The 21126-nt window shown below is 36.7% G+C and overlaps 1 protein-coding gene across 3 annotated transcripts in view; it reads left to right on the forward strand.

The window, feature by feature from the left end:
- The first annotated feature begins 742 nt into the window (after nucleotides 1-742).
- LOC131021689 (crossover junction endonuclease EME1B-like) overlaps nucleotides 743-21126 on the forward strand; it is a 45744-nt gene continuing 25360 nt past the window's right edge. Inside the window, exons 1-13 of one of the 3 annotated variants that reach the window (XM_057950942.1) lie at nucleotides 743-1093; nucleotides 1282-1425; nucleotides 2027-2182; nucleotides 2311-2414; nucleotides 3163-3279; nucleotides 3393-3546; nucleotides 3697-3806; nucleotides 4511-4686; nucleotides 5057-5120; nucleotides 5215-5333; nucleotides 5721-5810; nucleotides 6519-6633; nucleotides 6714-7062. In XM_057950942.1, coding sequence (XP_057806925.1) covers nucleotides 799-1093; nucleotides 1282-1425; nucleotides 2027-2182; nucleotides 2311-2414; nucleotides 3163-3279; nucleotides 3393-3546; nucleotides 3697-3806; nucleotides 4511-4686; nucleotides 5057-5120; nucleotides 5215-5333; nucleotides 5721-5810; nucleotides 6519-6633; nucleotides 6714-6884 — 1815 coding nt within the window. In that variant the 5' untranslated portion in view covers nucleotides 743-798 and the 3' untranslated portion in view covers nucleotides 6885-7062. Of the gene's footprint in view, nucleotides 1094-1260; nucleotides 1426-2026; nucleotides 2183-2310; nucleotides 2415-3162; nucleotides 3280-3392; nucleotides 3547-3696; nucleotides 3807-4510; nucleotides 4687-5056; nucleotides 5121-5214; nucleotides 5334-5720; nucleotides 5811-6518; nucleotides 6634-6713; nucleotides 7063-21126 lie in introns of those variants that run through there. The other 2 variants (XM_057950941.1, XR_009101038.1) reach the window with 2 other exon arrangements.

Consider the following 21126-nt stretch of genomic DNA (forward strand, 5'->3'; position numbering starts at 1 on the left):
ATTAGTAATTCATTATTTTCATTATTCATTTTCTTTTAAACCTCGTAATTGAAAAACCAAAATAAATTTACCAGAAGTATTTCAAATAAATATATTCTCATCATATTAAATTTGTATTAAATTTCACAATTCAGAATTTAAATAAACTAATTATTAAGAGTCCAACGTTCAAAAATCCACACAAGATGATGCTCAAAAGTTCGACGTTCAAAAGTCAGATGTCGTCTTTCGAGCTCTAAATGATGATATGGTCTTTTAGAGTTCAGCTGAGATGATGCTTAGATGACAAATGAGGTTTTAAATTAATTCTTATCGATAAATGTAAAAAATTTGTTCAAAATTAATAAATATTTTCTATACACAATTGATAATAAATATGGCACATCAATCCCTCCATCATATCCTTCATCAAATTTACATATTTGTTCTTTTTGATTTTTTCTAAAATTTTCACTTTCACATCGACCTTTTTTAAAACTTAATCAAACAAAAATTTATATAAAGAGAATTTTTATTATTACAGCAAAAAGTTAACAGAATATGGTTGAGATTAATATAATGTTAACTATATTACATCAAGTTAAATTAATTAAAAAATAATTTGTATAAAAATAATTATATTATAAAAAAATAATACTATAAAATAATTAAATTATAATTTTTTGTCAAATTTCAACTAGTCACGCGCTAATTATGTTAATTGCATCTCCTAATTTAGGCATGGCCCAATGAAAGCCCGATTGTGATCCCGCGCAAACAAATTAAATCTAAAACTTGTCACTGTGTTTAGACGACGAAATGTCGCAGCCAATTCGCGTCGACATTCTCTCCGACTCCGACTCCGACTCCGAACCCTGCGGTTATCGACGGAGTCTCAGAGACGAAGCCATTGACCTCACTACGCCGCCGCCATTCCCCCAATCTAAGAAGAAACAGAAAACCCACAACTTTTCAAACCCTAGTAACTCCACCGTCTTCATCATAGACGATGACCACACGCCATTTAAGTCAAATAGGCAATCCTCTCCCACTCCTTCGCCATTCTCCGATGCGTCCCTCGTCAAATGTTCTAGAGGGACATCCTCCTTTTCAGGTAATTTCATACTCGCCCTCGTATTTCTGTTTGTTGAATGTCATCTTTGAGTTGCCTGCAACCAGAGAGCCAGTGAGTAGAGGATGTTGGGCTCAATTGGAGTTATTATTTTTGTAAAGACAATGTTCTGTTTAGCAACTTGAAGATTCTTTGATTTCTGCATTTAGTGGCTTCGTGTTTCCTAGCAGAAGGTTTAGCTACTGAGCAACTTGTAGTTGCCGAAACTCCAATTTCTGAACTTTTGAAATCTGAGGTTGCGATCAGCAAGTGCAACACAAGAATCTCCACTGCCGAAGATGCTCGTCCTTTTATTACAAATCACAACTCTGGTGGTGAGTTTAAATTGTTCCTGTTTGCTTGCCTACCCATCAAGTTAGTTTAAGATATTATCATAGAATATACTCTATCATCTATGTTCTTCAATGAGTCAATCTTTCAAATCATGTGCCTGAGCGAAAAATTTGCCCTCTACATGCCTAGGATTAGAGGCACATAACATAATTTCTAGAGCTTTCTGATTCTCTGGAACATTGTTTTTTATCTAGAAGTTCTCCAGTTCTTACAATATGCCTTTCAACTTGTATTTTATGTCCTTCCATGATTTGTCATTTGTTATAAAATGATTATGAACTATCGTGTGCTTGTTGTTTGTTAGCAGTACATGCTTGGCTTACGCTTGGTCGCTATCTCATAATTTCTCTCAAGCAGTAGTTTGAAATCCTTATGCATAATCTCTTGGTTTAATAACTTACAATCATGTTGATACATTTTTAAAATTAAACACTATATTTCTAGAGGCTGCTTTATTGGGGAAATTTCCCCTTTTACAACTCTTAAACAACTAAATGCAGTCTAACATGGATTATGTACTTGCAAGCTCTGTTTAGCCCTATAACTTGCAGTTCTTGTAGTCATATGTATGTTTTGTTTTAGAAATCAAGGGATGGATATGTGTGGAGTCAGATGATGAATCTGAAGATCTTGGCGAAATTGGAGCTTTGAAGGATAATCCAAGTACTTTTGCTGCTAAATTGGCAGATGAGACAGAATTTCCCCCGAGATTGGTCGAGTCCTCCTCATTTTCTTGTGGTACTGATATCCATCTGATTCTAGATGCTATCATATCATTTAAAGCACTCTACTTGAGCAATTTTTTTTTTCAAAAAAAAGAAAGAAAAGAAAAACAAACTATTGAATTGCTCATAATTGATTTTCAGCAACTTCCTTTCAACTACAAAGGAAAGCCACACAGAACCCAGTTAGAACGCACATCTTAGAAGGCTGTTCAACTCCTGGAACATCAGAAGATGGCATATCTGAGGTTGGTTACTCTGATGCTTGTGATATCACCACTAGCTTGCAATTCAAATTAGTTCATTGAGAACCGGAGCTCTTATATGTTTTGATGGATGAGCTTTGCTCACAGATTGAGGATTGCATGCAAGAATGTATTTTCCTTTGCATCTATTCACCTTTAAAATACAAATCATGCAGGTTTTAACAACATTAAAATGCAATTTCATGCTCTTAACGAATATCTCATCTCTCTAACTGAAAAGGGAAAATTGTGGTGCTTGGAGATAGCATTAATCGATACCTGTTGATTCAAAATTTCCACTTTCTTCTGTTCATATCCTGCATAAAGCACGCTTATGTGGTTTCTGGAGATAAAAGTATATAAAATCGGGAGAATTATGAGAATACATCTGCAACTTCCTTTTGCATATTTCTATATCTATTGCTGTTGTTTCTCTGATATGCTATGGCCATCTATGGAAATTGGCAGCATACTGAAGCAACTAAGATTATTTGTGGATAATTGATATTGTTTTTTCCTGCCTCTGCCTCAAGTCTATACTTCATACTTGTGTTGTTTGCAAGTCATATTTTTGTTAGTGATGGTGATGTTTAATATGCCTTGTTGCAAAAGATGTTTTTGCTTCAAAACTTCTGTTCAGGATGTCTTTATCCTTTTGAATGGCTTTAATAAAGATCCAATGTAGGCACGTGCCAATCCTGATGACTAAGCTAGTAAACTAGACACTGCGGCTCAGATTTTGAATCAACAGGTTAACAACACATGTTTCTTGAAAGAGAAAAAGAAAAGAGATGAAACGGTGAAATTAAAGAGGACAGCGAAGGAGGAAAGACATCGTCTGATGGAAGAAAAGAAAAGGCTCAAAGAAGTAAGTCCTTGCACACAATCTCATATAAATATGCTTATTAAGAGATGGCTCCCTCTCTTCTTTGAAGTTATCAGATGGTTAATATCTGCACTACTTGATTTTTCTTAAAATAGCAAGAGAAGTTGCTTAAAGCTGCTTCAAAGGCTGAGGCAGCTGAGATGAAGAAACGGGAGAAGGAATTGCAGAAATGGGAAAAGGGTAAATATGCTCTCAAATCCATTGTTGCTGAGATTGATAAAAAAGTCGTTGAACTGGGATCAATTGGAGGTGGGATATTTGTTTATTTCATATTACCATCTGTTGGAAAGATTACATTTTTTGTTTTGCTTCTTTTTTTTACTTTTCTAACTTAAAAAAAAATTTGGGTCACTTAATTTTGCTAGGTGCCTAAGCTAGTTTGTTACTTTCTTAGTTTAGGACATCTTCTCACTAGATTTGCTGAAAAGGGGCTCTCATATCGGATAACTTCAAATCCAGTAGAAAGAACTATTGTATGGAATATGGCCGTTCCTGATGAAATTTCTCAGGTAATTATTTGCTTCACTAGCTCTTCTATTACCATGAAATCTATGTACATATACCAGTCTTTTATGTGTGCAATGTAAGGATACACAGTTTAACTAGCATATTGTTTTTCTTATTTCTATTTCCTCAGCTCTCTTATCTGATGTCTCTCTTGCCCTAGTTTCTTGTTTTTTGTCTTCCAATTTAAGTTGAGCTCTTGATTCCACAAGAATAAGGATTATGGGATACTATCCTTTTCTGCCTCATTATCTATATCTTTAGCATTACTCAAGAAATCATAAAGATGTCATTACAAGTGAATGTTAACTTATGCGACTCTAGCTTAAAAAGTTAAGGCAATTTGCTTGTTTTTATATGTCTTTTGTATGTAGAATTGTAGTTCCATGTTAATTATGATTTTAATGACATTACTGATCTTTAGTTCTAGTTCTCATGTTGCCTCATTGAATATCCTATTTGTGTGCTATTCATTTGCGTTTTAAAATCTTTAATAACAATCTGGAAAATGAACAGCATATTATTATTGTCTCAATTATATTTCATACATGTGTTGCATTATGATTCTGTTGGTGATCACTGCAACATGCTCCTACTTAATTTCTATCTTGTCATATAAGACTGTATTACTCCTGTCAAATTATTATTACCAGATTTGGAGTTTAAACAGCTTCAATCAAGATTGACTTTGTAAGTATTATATTTGCAGATTGCTCCTGAAAGAATTATGATCTCATATATACTAGTTGTATATGAGGCTGAAGAGTTCTGTAACCTTGTCGTAAATGAGTCTCTGATGGATCATATTCAGAGTGTTCAACATCGTTATCCTCATCACACTATATGTTACGTCACAAATAAGCTTATGGCTTATATCAATAAAAGGTTAGCAGTGATCTTATCTAATACCGAAAATGCACAGCATTTTTGTACTACATGGCCATTTTATTGTGAATGCATTCAGGACATTTAAGAATTTGAGCATATCATAATTACTGAGGTTATGAGTTTTGTTTGTTCTTTTACTGTCATCTACCCGTCCCCCCCCTCCCCCGGTAAAGGAAAGACTAAAGAGAAAGACATGAAATGTCTTGTTGGTTTAGACATTTTCTTTCTATTATACCACTAAATGATCTGCATGTTTAAATTCAATCTGCTATCTCCACTTAAAGATATCTAATAAATTGCGTTTTTTATGCTTTGTTTTTATGTTTTCAATGTAACATAGCTATTTTTAATGGTGCTGCTGGTGCAGGGAACAAGCACAGTACAAGAACCCTGCTAACAACTGTGGTTGGAAGCGACCTGTTGTAGAGGAGGTTACTGAAACAATATACTTGGATAGAAATGAATGATGTGCCATGATTTATCTTATGGGAATTTCGAACTGAATAAACCAATTTTCTTTTCTAGGTCTTCGCAAAATTTGCCACCCATTTTTCTAAAGTACATTCAAGGCAGTGTGTTGATGAAGCTGAATTAGCTGAACACGTGGTTGGTCTAACTTGCAGCCTTGCAAATTGCCAATTTAGGTGACTCGGAATTGTTTATTTTTTGCTGGAGAAGTAAAATATATGTATGCATGCTGGTCTGCATCGATATGAATTTCAATATGAGGATGATTTAGTGCTAATTGCAGTGTATTAAGTGCACAAATATATGCTTGCTTTGTAATGCTGTGATACTCTTGATACATCCAAAGGGTACGCATAAAATTCTTCATTTGGTTGTTTCAATATGGTGTGCCCTCTATACGATAAGCATCATATCAACTCTCCAAGAAGGCTTATTACTTAAGTTTGGAATATTTAATTCGTTCAGTCCAAAGCATCCAATAATAAACCTAATGGTAGAAATTGACTATCATCAGTGTAGATTATAGTTATGCTTAACCTCATATCCTCTGATTTTTAATACAGGAAAAGACTGACGCGGTTTTCAGTTAATGCAAATGGATCTGCTATCCCTAAAGATTGTGTTGATAAGAACTTAATTAAGAAGAATTTGTGGTAAGTACTTCATCCAAACCAAATGAACAAATTATTTGTCATCCTCAGGAAGTTCAATATCATATATACATATTTTTTCAAAGTTTGACCTTGTTATAGGATCATATTGGAATACGTGCTCCTTGTTAGTAATATAGAGTTGTCAGCTTTGTCTTTTGTAAGAACTGTTTGCCTAAATGGTCATCTTTTAGGTTTAGTAAATATAATAACCTTTAATCTGTACTTTTAGTCTTTGAGCCTTGTGGGCTAGGCATACTTTTCTTGAAATGTCTTAACTATGTACGTGCTATAGCCTATTGGTAATAGTTATGGGTAACGATGTATCAGATTCAGTTGAGCTGCTTATTACTACTAAACACTCGGTTATTGAACTTCAAATTGCACCTGCTGTAACTCTGGTTGGAGATTTTTCAATTAAAAGATTCAAATTCTTGAAATTTGCCTAATTATAGCGGACTCAGAATCAGTTATAACTTGTATGTTGTATATGTGTATCTACTCAAAAGAAAAAAAACTAAACAGGAAAGTCCCACATAGACTCGTAGCATGTGTGTGCGTTTGCTATTGTTATGTTTAAATTTTATGGCTATCAGCCTCTTTTGGAACCTCTCTTGTTACCATTCGGCGTTTGTTTTTAAACTATTGTTTTGGTACCGTATCAGATAAGGGGTTGACATTTACAGTTCATTTCATGATTTCATGATGCAGGCTAAAGGCACTGGTAGCTATCCCTAAGGTGCAGCCACGATTCGCTATGGCTATATGGAAGAAATATCCCACAATGAAATCTCTTTTAAGAGTTTACATGAATCCAACAAAATCTGTGAGTCTTGCACATGAGAAATATGTGCTTTCTCCTTTTGATGCAAAATCTCAAACCTTGTATCTTTTGAAAACTACCAGGTTCATGAGAAGGAATTTCTGCTCAAGGACTTAACTACAGAAGGCTTACTCGGTGATGATAGACGACTGGGTGAGGTTTGTTCGAAGAGAATCTACAGAATCCTTATGGCTCAATGCGGAAACATCAAGACAGATGATGTTGAGAACGGGGCTGATTTCTTTAATCTCTAATAGTTGAGGTCAGCAACTTGTGTATATTCACTTTCTTCACTAAGTTATGAGACCATCTCATAAACATAAAGCTGCTACTGTAGTAGCAGACATCTTGCCTTTGCAAAGTGAAGCATGTCTTATCCCCGCCAACTCATGTTACTCATCAACCTGTTCTGCAACTACTTGTTTCTTCACATACTGCTATGTGTTATAATTTCTTGGAGATACAAGTAGGATTGAAAATGAACCCAACCACTTGCAAATTATTTGAAGCTTGACTTGAAAAAAAATTGTTCATTTTGTAAATGAGCTGAGCTCTAGTGTGCTTGTGTTCGACTTGTAGACTTGCGAACAAGTTTGGCTCAAGCTTAAACAAGGTAGTTCGCGAATTAGTGATGCCTAGATCAACCCTAAATTGACCCAGAGTCGACGGTTTGGGCTCGGACCATTGACCACGGTCCGATTACGGGCCTAAGATGTGTGAACCGAAAACCGGTGGTTAACCACTGAGCTGGATCACCGATTAACCGTCCAAAATCAGCGATTTTTTGGTTTTTTTTATTTTATTTTTATTTTTTTTACATGCAAATTTGATATTAATTATTAATGTAGTGCTAGTAAATTTTTTTATTAACTATAGTTTACTTGTTCAATTTTGTAACTTGAAAATTATAATTTATTTGTACATGTAAATTATAATTTTTTTACTTTAAATTTAATAAAAATGCAAATTTTATTAAATTTTGGGTGTTAAAGTATAATTTTATTCCGTTTATAGTTTTTTCAACAATTTTGTTATACGTAATGCATTAAATAATGTAATTTAATAAGAAAAATATACAAATACATAAAAAAATATTTAAAAAAATAGAAAAATCGCCGGTATGGCCCTTGAACTCATGGTTTTTGGCCCGGCTTGGAATCGTCGGTTCAAGGGCAGGAATCGGCCCTTCTCAATCTCTTCAAGGGTAGGTTATGGTTCACGTTTTCGTTGAACCATGAACCGACGGTTCAGGCCCGAAACTGGCGGTTTCGGGCGCTTGGGCATCACTATTACGAATATTGTAAATGGGTTGCTTGCGAATTTGTTCATGTAAAATAAATTATATATATATATATAGGGGAAGGCTAAAATAAGAACGCTTTTTAAAATATAAATTAGGAACCATTTTCAGCCCTTAGATCATCAAGATCTACGGTTGATTCATCACCTTGTTGGATAAATTCATGGTCCTGAGTTCGAATCCCAAAGGTAGCAAAAAATTATTTTTCGCAATTCATGCCTTTATACAGTTTATTCATGCGTGTTATATATAAAATTCATGCATTTTTGCTGGTTCGTAATTCTTAAAATAAGGGTGGTTTATTGAATAACCGCTCCCTATATATATATATATATATATATATATATATATATATATATATATATATATATATGGTGTGGTTCTAGAGAGAACTACATTATTTGTGAGAACGGGAGAACCATCAAATCTAATGCATCCACTGTAAAAATTAATGCATTCGCTGTTAAAATTAATGCACTAAAAAAATTAAAAAAAAAATGCTCCCTTCAGGATTCGAACCCAGGATCTGCATTCATCCAACAAGATGATGCATCCACCGTAGATCTTGATGATCGAATGGCTGAAAATGGTTCTCCGGTCTTCTTTTATTTATGGTTCTTTCTTGAACCTCTCCCTATATATATATATATATATATATATATATATATATATATATAGGAATGGGATCATATAGATCCCAATGCTTATAATAGATCCCTAGATCCAAATCTTGACCACACATTTATGACATGTGGCGCATCAAGATGGTGACACGTGGCAAGGATTCCAAGGCAAAATCTGGAGGGGTAAAATTGGAATGTAATTTTCGGATTTAATAATTAAAAAAAAATATATTTTTTTTAGATTTTCTCAAAATAGATATATTTTAGATGCATATAGTTTCACACAAAGATGCATAAAGTTTTTCACATGAAATGCATAACTTTGAACAGAAAAATGCATTTAATTTTTCCAGTTTTGGTATTTTCACCACCCCACCCCATACCACCCCCCAATCCAGCCCACACCACCCCCCAACCCTCCCCATTACCACCCCCCAAAAATATGCATGTTTCACATGCATATAAAATCAAACAAAAATGCATAAAGTTTTCACATAAAAATGCATTAAATTATACAAAAAAATGCATTTCATTTTAATAAATCTGGTAGTTTCGCCACCCCACCCCTGCCCCTGCCCCCTGCCCCCCCACCCCACCCACCCCCCCACCCCCACCCCCCCCCAAAAAAATTTTTTTTTTTTTTTTTTCAAAAACTGATTTTCTAATTGCTGGCCCACCCCCACCCACCCCCCACCCCCACCCCCCCACCCCCCCCAAAAAAATTTTTATTTTTTTATTTTTTAAAAAACTGATTTTCAAAAAAAAAAATTTTTTTTGGGGGGGGGGGTGGGTGGGTGGGTGGGGGGGTCAGTGGTCAGAAAATCAGTTTTTGAGAAAATAAAAAAATAAAAAAAAAAATTTTTTTGGTGGGGGGGGGTGGGTGGGTGGGGGGGTGGGGGTGGGTCAGTGGTCAGAAAATCAGTTTTTAAAAAAAAAAAAAAAATTTTTTTTTTTTGGGGGTGGGGGGGTGGGTGGGGGTGGGGTTCTGGGGTGGGGTGGGGTTCTGGGGTGTGGGGGGTGGGGTTGGGGTGGGGTGAAATCTTATGCATATTTATATGAAAGTTTATGCATTTTTATATGAAAGTTCATGCATTCTCGTATGAAACTTTATGCATCTAAAATATACATATTTTGAGAAAATATAATTTTTTTTTTTTTTTGAATTTCGAAAATTACATTCCAATTTTACCCCTCTCCAGATTTTGCCTTGAAATGCCTTGCCACGTGTCACCATCTTGATGCGCCACATGTCATAAATGTGTGGTCTAGATTTGGATCTACGGATCTATTATAAGCATAGGGATCCACCGGAACCCAACCCTATATATATATACATATATATATAATTTAAATCAATGATAACGTTAGAATATTTATTTGTTTTTTTATATATATAATTAGAATATTTGTTTATTAATAACCAACGAAAAACAATAATAATTGCAATTCTAAAACAAGTTAAATCTATTATATATTGCAATTTAAATAAGAAATAACGAAAATTATAAGTTATATCTAAAATAGATTTTGGAAAATACTTGAATAGAGTAATTTTATATGTACTTTTTATTCTAATCAAATTTTAATACTATATATTTTCATGTAAAATTATAAATGAACAATTTGTGCAATGCGATATTATCATATTGAAAAATCCATCTAGTTAGTTATTTTATTGAATAAGAATACCAACATAAATAATTACTAGTGTTATACTCGTACGAATCACGGTATCAAAATTTGTCAAAATTTACATATATACGAAATTTAATTACAAAAACAAAGAGTAATATCTTAACTATACAACATATAATGTATAAACCAACATGCTAAATTTCTTACGTCGTAAAATTTGGAAAAGTTTCTTATACACAACATTTTCAGTAAACGTACAATCCTCATTGTTACTACAAATCAAACTTTTAAATATTGACAATTAAGAGTATAATATTACTATTAATTAAGGACAATCAATATTTTTTAAAAATCGGACAAAATTATGATAATTTAATTAGATCACCGGCCAAATGGTTTGGAAAAAATTGAACAATTAATATATATATATATATATATATATATATATATATATATATATATATATATATATATATATATATATATATATATATGCGCGCGCACGTAATATTTATATTACAATATATAAATATTTGAATGAACTACCAATATTATAATGTTTTTAAATATATATTTATCAATTTAACGTAAACTAACTTTTATATTCCCTCCGTCCCATTATTAATGACACGTAATTTTTTTTTGGTTGTCCCAACTTAAATGACCCACTTCCTATTTTTGAAAAAATAAGGGATCAATTAAGAAGTTAATTAACCTCCGAATTACCTAAACTAATCTAGACTCGAGGCTATCTCTAAAATTATTTCATTTTTTTCTTCTTCAACAGATCCACAACTTCTTCCTTGGGTTGAAACTCTAGTTTCGTCTCTCTCTCTGCACCCATCTCTCATCTCCACTCGTCACCGTTCCCGTCGAATCCTAAGCCCTCTCGTGTCTTCGTTCGCCGGCTCCTCCCTGTAATGACTTATCGTTGGGAAGATTCCCAATTTCTGAGGGATATCGTTAATCGTTATACCTGACACCGAAGACCAATTCGACACAGAAGAAACCCCATTGAAGCCTTTTTTCCGTTTTCAATTTACGGACCTCTAGAGCCTCTATCTCCCGATGGTTCTCAAGCCAAGGAGTCCCGTTTGAGAAAGGACACATGTTTTGATAAAGTTGTTGTGAGTAGAATAAATGTACAATTTATAGGGGTAATGTTAGTACAAAAAAAGCAGAATAAAAGTACATTATTAGTTAAAAAATGGAATAAAAATATAATTTATAGTTAAATATAGAAGAAGAGATACGGTATGATGATTCAAAAAGTTAAATGAAACTATTTTTCGTGGACGAATGGAGTAATAGTTTAAGTTTAATATGAAATCAGAATTCTCATGTTAATTTGAATAAAAAATATAGTGTTAATAGGGGAATCTACCCACATTGATAAAATGTCTTGCAAAACTACCCACTTTCAAAGTCAAAGACCGAAAAGCAAGTTTGATGGTGATGGGTTGCTTGGTTTTTTGTGTAAAAGTTGATGATGATGGAAATTGTGTAAGAGTTGTGTAAGAAAACAGTTAAAATTGGTACAAAATGTGAGAAAATGTGAACTCACGTCACTTTCATGCATTATAAGATTAAATAGATTTGCAAATTTTGAATAAATTAGGGGACGTTTGTGTGTTACAAACATTAATACGAAGGCCAAAAAAATCACGAATATGTCAATTCTTAAGCAAATTTTTTTTTTGAAACCAGTAAACCACGTATCCGCCAGTAATTCATAGCCGGCCGCAGTAGCCGCTGAAGTTTGTGACCGGCGGCTACTATTCAGCGGCTACTAATTACTGGCGGATACTTGTGTTATTCGCTTCAAAAAAAACAATTTGTTCATAATTAACATGATTGTGAATTTTTATCCTTCGTGATTTTTTATTGTTACATATGCACCGATATTTTTAGATTTTTATTTAATTTTACAAGGGGAAATATGAGAGATAGTGAAATATTTACAGTACAAGAAGTACACATGGATGGGAAATATGAGAGATAGTGAATCTGCCAAAATTTGGATTATAGTGGGGGTAATAACACTCACTTTATGCATGATTTGACTACACATAAAATAATAGACTTGCACATAAAATAATAAGAAATTATATACCAATTATTTGGAAATTCATATATTCGGCAATGAAATAATATTCTATAGCCAAAAACTACAGTATCCGCCATAAAATTATTTTCTTTATCAGTAGCCGCTAACAAAAAAGGTAGGGCGGCTACTGGGTCCTTTGTACGATTTTCTGGCGGATACTGGGTCTTTAAGGCAGAAAATATTATTTTGTCTCAAAATATGTATAAGTTTTAATTTTTCAGCTTGTTATGAATGTTTAAATATAACATACGCATTCCTCTTTTGTATTTGTTGTTTTTTTTTGTTAATTTTTTAGTAAAATATTAAAAGTACATACTGAGAAGGTGACTCTGCAAAAATTTTGGTTGTAGTGGGGCATTAATGCTAATTTTATGCATGTGTGAGGTGACATGCAATAATAGATTGAAGCCGTATTGAATGAACACTACACTTCACGTGAACTTTTTGTAAGGAATCAAGTTTAGTCCTTATAAGGCTGCATTTGTGAATGACCAAAACACAAATTGAAATACTCACCTTGAATTTCAGAAATTCAGGCATACCCTAAAGATTTGAGTGGTTTTGTGCGAGAGCAGACAATTTGTGTTGAATTTCAGCCCGAAAAGGTGATTCTCCTGTATTGTTTGTATAAATTATAGTTTGCATGTTTAATCGTATGTTGTTTTTAACGTTGAGAGCATGTTTTACGTTATTTTAATGAATTTCTTTATTATCTGAACTTTAAAAGCATGTTAGGGAAATATTAAACCTGTTTCTAATATAATTGAATGTTTTGAACAAAAAAAATAAAGTATCCGCCAGAATTTCATTAGCCGCTGACCCCACAAGGTCAGCGGCTACTGGTGACGGATAACAATATTCTGGCGGATACTTCATTTTTCGAGCTTATTGTGATGTTTTAAACTTTTTAAGCGTATTTTAATACTATACTTTATGTGGTTTTATAGATGGAATTCGTGAGATACATATATGTGAGATACAACGGAGTCGTCGATGGTATACACTATGTTGGCGGGGCTACGGAGGTCCTTCCCCTCTTAAATGAAACAGTTGCGAGCCTGATATACAGCATCAACAATGTGCTGACAACGCATTCGTTGAGCCCGAACTATCAATTGTATTATTTGGCGACCAATCGATTTGGAAGGGAGACGAAATGCGTAATAAGTGACGACGATGATGTGCAAGGCTTGTTGGAAACTGCAGAATATCCCATGGTGTACGTTGAGCACAACAACGACCCGGTCGAAGAAGCGTACATCCCTACTTTTGATTTTGGCCAGGCTTCGGGATACGGAGATGATGAAGCACAATCTAGTCAGTATGAGACGTCGTATCATGCTCGCGAGAGCGCGCCTCCAACACAGTACTTTTCATGGGATGGGCAACCGTTGGACGAATCCGCATGGAATCTGAATGAAATGTGCGGGAGATTCAACCAGGTGCGGACGGATGAAGCCGTACAACCTGAAGACGAAGCCGAAGAACCTGATGACGATTCTGATGAAGAAGACGAAGAATACGATCCAACGAACGAGTCGGGCACAGATTCTGCCGCCTCTGAGGATTTATTAGACGATGATCTGATAGAGTTCACGGCGACCGAGCGAGCAGGTTGGATCCGACAAAGTAGAACCCGTCACGGAAATCCGACGGACTCGACCGGTGATCTATCTAATTGGATAGTTCCGTTGATTCCAGTGGACGCCACGACTTCGCTCGTTGCTCGCGAGAGTGAGCTGTCCAGAGTTGCTGATTTGGGGAAGAACTCTTTTTACAACAGTAAAGAAGAATTGGTCCTTGCTGTTGGCTTCTGGAATATGAAGCAAGGGGCTGAGGCAAAAGTTGTACGCTCAGATCAGGGACGCCTTCCTATATGCTCCATGCTGGAGGCAATCAGGATGGTTCTGGAGCAGTGGTTCAATGACAGACTTGCGTCTGCGGAAGAGAGCGATGATCTTCTTACTCCAGAGGCAACACAGAAGATAAGTGCGGAGATCTCAAAGAGTCGTCTCTACACTGCGAAGAGGACCTCCGAGAGAAAATACAGGGTTCGTGCTGGTGATCGTCGCTTCATGGTTGACCTTCAAGCGAAGAGCTGTGAATGCAATGAATTCGACCTGGACGGCATGCCGTGTTCTCATGCGATCGCAGCCATTACGTATGCTAAATCTATTTTATTATAAAATTACAGTTATTAGATGCCTACTAAATATAATCTTTCTTTTCGCAGTGAGGCGAAAGAACCAGTGGAAGCTTACTACCTGCGGAGTTCACTGGTTCAAACATACTCCGGTCCAGTAAATCACTTGCCTCCCTTAGAGCACTGGGAAATTCCGTTTGAAGTTGCAACTGATATTGTTTTGCCAAACCTTTCTCGGCGACAAGCTGGTCGACCAAGAGAATCTAGAATTCCTTCAGCTGGTGAGAGGCCGACTTAGAGGACTACTACAGCGGATGCATCAAGTAGTCTGGGAAAACGAGCACCCAAAACCTGTGGTCTATGTGGCTCGCCTGGCCACACACGTAGAGCATGCAAGGGTACGGGCTGGGAGCAGTAGTTTAATTTCTTTTTATATTAAATTTCGATGGATATTGATGTTTTTTCATTCCAGTAATTGATGTTCTGTATTGGATACTGATTGAATAAATTTCGAAGCTATGTCATTTGCATAATATCGATGAACTAGCAAACACCATGGAATGCTCATTATCCGCCAGTAATTCAGCGTTTAGCACTAGTAGCCACCCAAAAAAAACATCCGCGGCTACTGGGCGCGGATATGTATTTACTGGCGGATACTTAGACAATTAGCGGGTTTTCTATGTTTTAGAAGCTGTTGTGCTGCCTGATTTGAAATATTTGAAGCAGAAAACACACGCTTTTAGTAATGACCAACATGGACATGTCTTAACAATTATGAGTTGAAATTATGAATGAGACTTTGGAGAAGTGAACAATGTTTTATATAAAAGTCTAGTTAATAGCATAAAATACCCAGAGATAGCTTGGTTATGCATTAAACTATCAAATAAGATGAAATTTACAAGTAGCCGCCAGAAATTCATTACCCGCCGTCATTAGCCGCTGACATTTTTTCAAGCGGCTACTGATAGCGGATAATGATTTACTGGCGGCTACTGTAGTAAATCATCTTATTTCATAATTTTATCTAGGGTGCAAGTGGAAAATCATAGAAACATACTCAAACAGATACTCCAACCTCTAATCAAAACGTCATTTGCATAATTATCATTTAAATGTATAAATACATAATCTATTTCGATGCGGGGATGCAAAACTCATAGATGCTACTGCCTATCTTGCGCCTATAGTCAGCGGCGTGCCCATTGCCCCACGCAAGGCTCGGCGAGCCTGATATCAGACGCTCCACATACATGCACGCAAAAACACCGGAGCTGCATTGATCTGGCTGCTGAAACTGCTCATTCTCGTCGGCATATTGGATTTTCAACCTTCGCCATGAGAGGTTTTCCAACGGGTTATGGACAATCGTGGTCCTTTCGAACCACTGGGACACGTCAAGCAACTTACCCAACATGCACTGCAGCGGATATAGGGCGGCGATCACATCGAAGCGCGGCTGCGGCAGGGTCTTGAACAACTGCGAATCGAAGATGTCGCAAATCCCCCCCAGCAAATCCACTCGGCATGTAATGTAACGTCGACACACATATATAGGCAAAATGAGCTGCACACGCAAATGCAATTGGTGAAGAGGAAATAAAAAATAAACTACTCCAACATATTTATACTGTAGATATATATGTGTACCGTTGTGGCATGGAACCATGAGCCATGAGTCGAAGATATCCCATGCCCATGCACCAGATACATCTTCTCGGGATGCGGTTCCCACGAAGTAAAAACTGCGTCGGACTTCGCAAGCCGTCCTTCTGCCTTCGAGGGAAACATAGTGCGCCACGATTTTAGCAACTCCGTGAATTCATCATCGAAATATTTCTGCAGCAATTAAACATTATATTAAAAGCATATTTGATTATAACAACATAATATTTAATTAAATGCTTACGAATAATTCTGTATCCAATATGATAGTGGTCCTCGCATCAACACCGTCTATCAAGTCATCACCCCTCATCAACCTCGATCTCATCGTCATCATGTACATATCAACAGCCTGCACGTACTTAAATGTTAGTAATAAGTGACCAGACTTACATGATAACAACTGATTCATAAATTAACCAACATTGGACGAGAGGTCGGTCCTCGTGTTTTACATAGTGGTCCAAAACTTATACGGGAGAGGGTGCTCGCTCTCTGCCACCGTCATCGTCTGGTAGTGTCCACGGCGGCCAGCTTCCATCATACGCTCAAACCCGTCGACATACTGTGAGTCGACGGGTCTCGGCACGGCGCTGTGCACGTACGGTGATCGAAGTGCAGCCGACGGGTTCCGTTCTCGGCGACTTTTGCGTGGAACCTCTGGTGCACAAATACTGAGGGGAACAGCAGCTACTGCCTCAGAAACTGCCTCAGAAACTCCCTATAATTCACTTAAAACAACGCAAGTTAAACAATGTTGACATAATTTAAATTAAATGACTTGTAAATTTAATGCAACGACAACATACCCCACTAAACTGCTTCCAATACTCGTGCATCTCATCTTGAGTCAGGATCGGAGCCGAAGAACGGGCCGGCTCAAAATGGTATGCTGAACTCGTGCCCGGCTCAGCCCACGAGTAGCGTGGCCCACCATAAGAACTGGACGCCTCAAATGTGGGCATTTGCCTCGTACCCATGTGCGGAGTCTGCACATGCCCAAAACTAGTCGGGCCACCAAACGGATCATGCTGCCACTGCGGGGTGTGCATGGCATCACCAGTAGTCTGTCCCACCTCTCGTGCAGGAGACTCATGTGCAGGGGATCGGTGATGCGATGGGGCCTTTGAGGATGTAGGCTGCGCCGGATCGGAGTCGGGCTCGGGTTGGGGCTCGCGTCTTCTGTCAGAGTGAGATCGTGGAGCAGGTCTGGGCACGTGAACATCAGTGCTATGCGAGCATCGGCAACGCATAGCATCGAACTTGTCCTCGAACCAATTCTTAATCCTCCTGAACAGGCTGTCCTCCACGGTCCTCGCTACCCGTTCCTCACTCTCGCGCATCATGTGCTGCATGCGCTGCCAATCCTCCTCGCTCCACTGTGATGGTGCAGGAGCATCCTCGTGCCTAGGCCTCGGGGCTCTGTGACTGTGAGACCTTCGACCAGAATCAACGGGGTGATCGCCCCCAATGCTCTGATCGTGATGGCTGCTGCTCGATGAGGTGTCCACTAGTTGTCCCCTAGGGCGCTTGCCAGTATCCTGTCTCATACTGCGACACCGAGGTTGATGCTGAGGAGCATCCTCGTTGTGGTCCCCACCAGTGTAGCGCGCCCGAGGCTGCCTATGACCAAAGACTCCCGGCTCTGGTACTCGAACCCCTATCCCGGCATTGACGCCTGCCACCGATAGCCAGTAAGATGTCGTGGCCTCGTACGCATTGGGGATCATCTCCCATATCCCGTTATCCTAGAAACAAAAAAAATGTAGTTAAACATTAATATTCATAAAATAAAATAATATTAACAAATAAACAACTAAATTATTACCGGAGACTCAAAAAAACTCTGTAACCCATCGAACTTGGTCTTCACGAACGTCCACCTCCGAAATCTAGGGTAAACCCCCGCATTGCATATGGCTATGGACGGGCCCAATTCGGGAATTTTCTCAAGACCCCAAATGAATAGGGCCCAAGAAGGACCGTAGAAGTGATACTTTTTACAATCCTTTTTGATTGTGCTGTGCTTCAACCTGTAGTTCAAGCTCCTATACGCGCACGATCCCCAAGGAAATCTGGAAAAGGCCATCAAATCATCCACCAGCTTCCAAGTCCAGGACTGCAAGGGTCGTCGCACGTCCACTCCTAATACAAATGCGTGTAGCACCAACAAGTGGGCCACACGGAGGTACAACCCGCCGTCGGGGTCAACCACTGGATTGACGGTGTTGAAATATATATCCGCCAGGTCCCGCACTGACACCTGCTGAGAGCGGCAAAATTGTCTAAATGTCTGAGGCTCGCTCAGATCGTGCTCAGCCTCGGGGTCAAAAGGATCATCCCCAAAGGACAATCCTGTCACGAGAGCGAAATCTCTCGGAGTAAACTCAACGTTCCTCCCGTTGATGTAGAAGGAGATCTCATCATCCTCATCGTCTCTCGTGATCTTAAGATGACGAGAGACAATATGGTGCAATGCAGCATTGCACTTCTGGCCCGGCTGCCAATCCAACATCATCCCAAAGCACCCCTGCCTGAACGTATTCTCCAGTGCAAAACCGCCAATTTCGTTTAGTCTCGAGACTACTGTCGATAGGTAACTAATATTGTTGTACGTACTGATCTCAACTGTTGGACGATTGATTTGCTCGGGCCTCGAATAACGGACCTATTCAATACAAAAAATAACTCAATTTACAAAACATAATGAATTAACAAACATCAACTAATAATAATGCATAATTAACTATTAAATTACTCGAAACATAAATAAAACAATATAGAACAACAATAAACAAGTATCCGCCAGTAATTAATTTTTTTAAGAAGTAGCCGCCGGGTTTTTTCAAACCCGGCGGCTACTTCTTAAAAAAATTAATTACTGGCGGATATTAGGTAATTATGGTTCTATATGTTTTTATTAGTATGTTATCAATTTTTAAATTCTGAATAACCCAAAAAACGTTATTATTTTATGCGTAATACAGTAAAATTAACCTAATGATCTAAATAGACGATTAAATATATTTAAATATGCTTCAACTAAATAAAAATTCTAACAACACTGAAACTATACTCAAACTTGTAACAGCACTCAACTACACTATATCTAACATATACGAAACATATAAATAAATCTAACAAATACTATATCTAAATCAAAATTCAATACTATACAAAACATATAAAAATTCGAAACATATAAATTCTAACATAAAAACATATAAATTCTAACATAATGATTATAACATAAAAATTCACCCATATACAAAACATATAAAAATTCGAAACATACAAAACATATACTTACTTAAAAATATACAAAATTCGAAACATATACAAAACATATAGATTCTTAACATATAAATATATCTAACATATACAAAACAAATAACAAATAAACTTACTTGGCCGAACATATACCAAATAATACTTAAAAATGTAGTATACTTACTTAGTTTGAAGAAGAAGCCATGGCGTGAATGGATTTGAAGAAAGACCGAATGAACTCCTCGTTTGAAAAAATGAAACAGCGGTTGCTTCTCACTCTCACACGAAAAAATTCAGTATCCGCTTGAACAAATGATGGTGCGGCTGCTTCTCAAAAATTCTACCCTAATTTAACATAAAAAATTACCCTAATGGGCCCTACCCAAGATTTCGACCATATCAAATCTTCAATGTGGTCAAAGAAATCCCACAAAAGCCGTGCCCGCTCTATTCCAATACCCGTGAATTACAATTTTCTGCAAAGCCTATAGATTCCCATACTAGAGTTGCCGGTTGAATTGTCCAATCACAATTGAATTAGCTTTAGCTCTTCAAAATTGAAAAAAATACAACAACCATTAATATGAACTCTAATAAATAAAATTTATATATATTGTGATATAAAAACCAGTTATAAATGACATGGTACTACTATCCGCCAGTAAAAAGTATCCGCTAGAAGTAGCCGCTTAGGGTTTCTTTCAAGCGGCTAATTCTAGAGGATACGAATTACTGGCGGATACGTATGTGGTAGGCTCTATAATATTTTACTACTCCCTCCGTCCACGAAATGAGTACCCATTTGTGGACGGCACGGGTTTTAAGAAATGTATGGAATGTAGTGTGAATAGTTTAAGGGTCCCACTTTTTGAGTGTATTAATTAAAGAGATGTGTGGGGTACACTTGCTAAAAAGGGAAATGGGTACTCATTTCGTGGACGGACGAAAAAGGAAATATGGGTACTCATTTCGTGGACGGAGGGAGTATTTCATAATATATGATTATATATTTTTTTTATCCAACATTTTCTATTATTTTATGTGTTAGGCTATATTAATTCATGTTAAATAAAATAAAATCAAAAATTCGAGACTTATTACACCACTATGATCCAAATTTGTCTAAATACAAGCCTATTATGTATTTCTACTTCATAGAATATATTTTAAAAAAAAAATACAAAATTAAGGTAAGTTTGTGTATAATAAAAAAGTAATAGGAGGATGTAAAAAATTGTACTTTAAGTATATTTGGAAACAAAAAAAAATTCTGAACCTAATGTATATATTATCCGCCAGTAAAAAATAGCCGCCAGGATAAAAAACCAGGCGGCTATTGAGAGCGGCTATTGTTTACTGGCGGATAATGTATACATTAGGTTCAGAATTTTTTTTTGTTTCCAAATATACTTAAAGTACAATTTTTTACATCCCCGTATTACTGTTTTATTATACACAAACTTACCTTCATTATTTTCAAACTTAGGGCATTATACGTCAATCATCTTACAATAATTGCACATTTATCTGGTTTTGTGCATTTTTAACTACCTATCTTACACATTTTCTTACACAATTGTACTTGTGTAAGAAAAGTGTAAGAACTTTTACAAAAAACCAAGCAACCCATCACCATCAAGTGTACTTTTCGGCTTTGACTTTCAAAGTGGGTAGTTTTGCAAGACATTTTATTGATGTGGGTAGATTTAATTCCACCCCAAATTTGGTTTAGCATTTTTTATTAAGTTGA

Source organism: Salvia miltiorrhiza, chromosome 4 (assembly GCF_028751815.1).
Source record: "Salvia miltiorrhiza cultivar Shanhuang (shh) chromosome 4, IMPLAD_Smil_shh, whole genome shotgun sequence".
Taxonomy (NCBI): Eukaryota; Viridiplantae; Streptophyta; class Magnoliopsida; order Lamiales; family Lamiaceae; genus Salvia; species Salvia miltiorrhiza.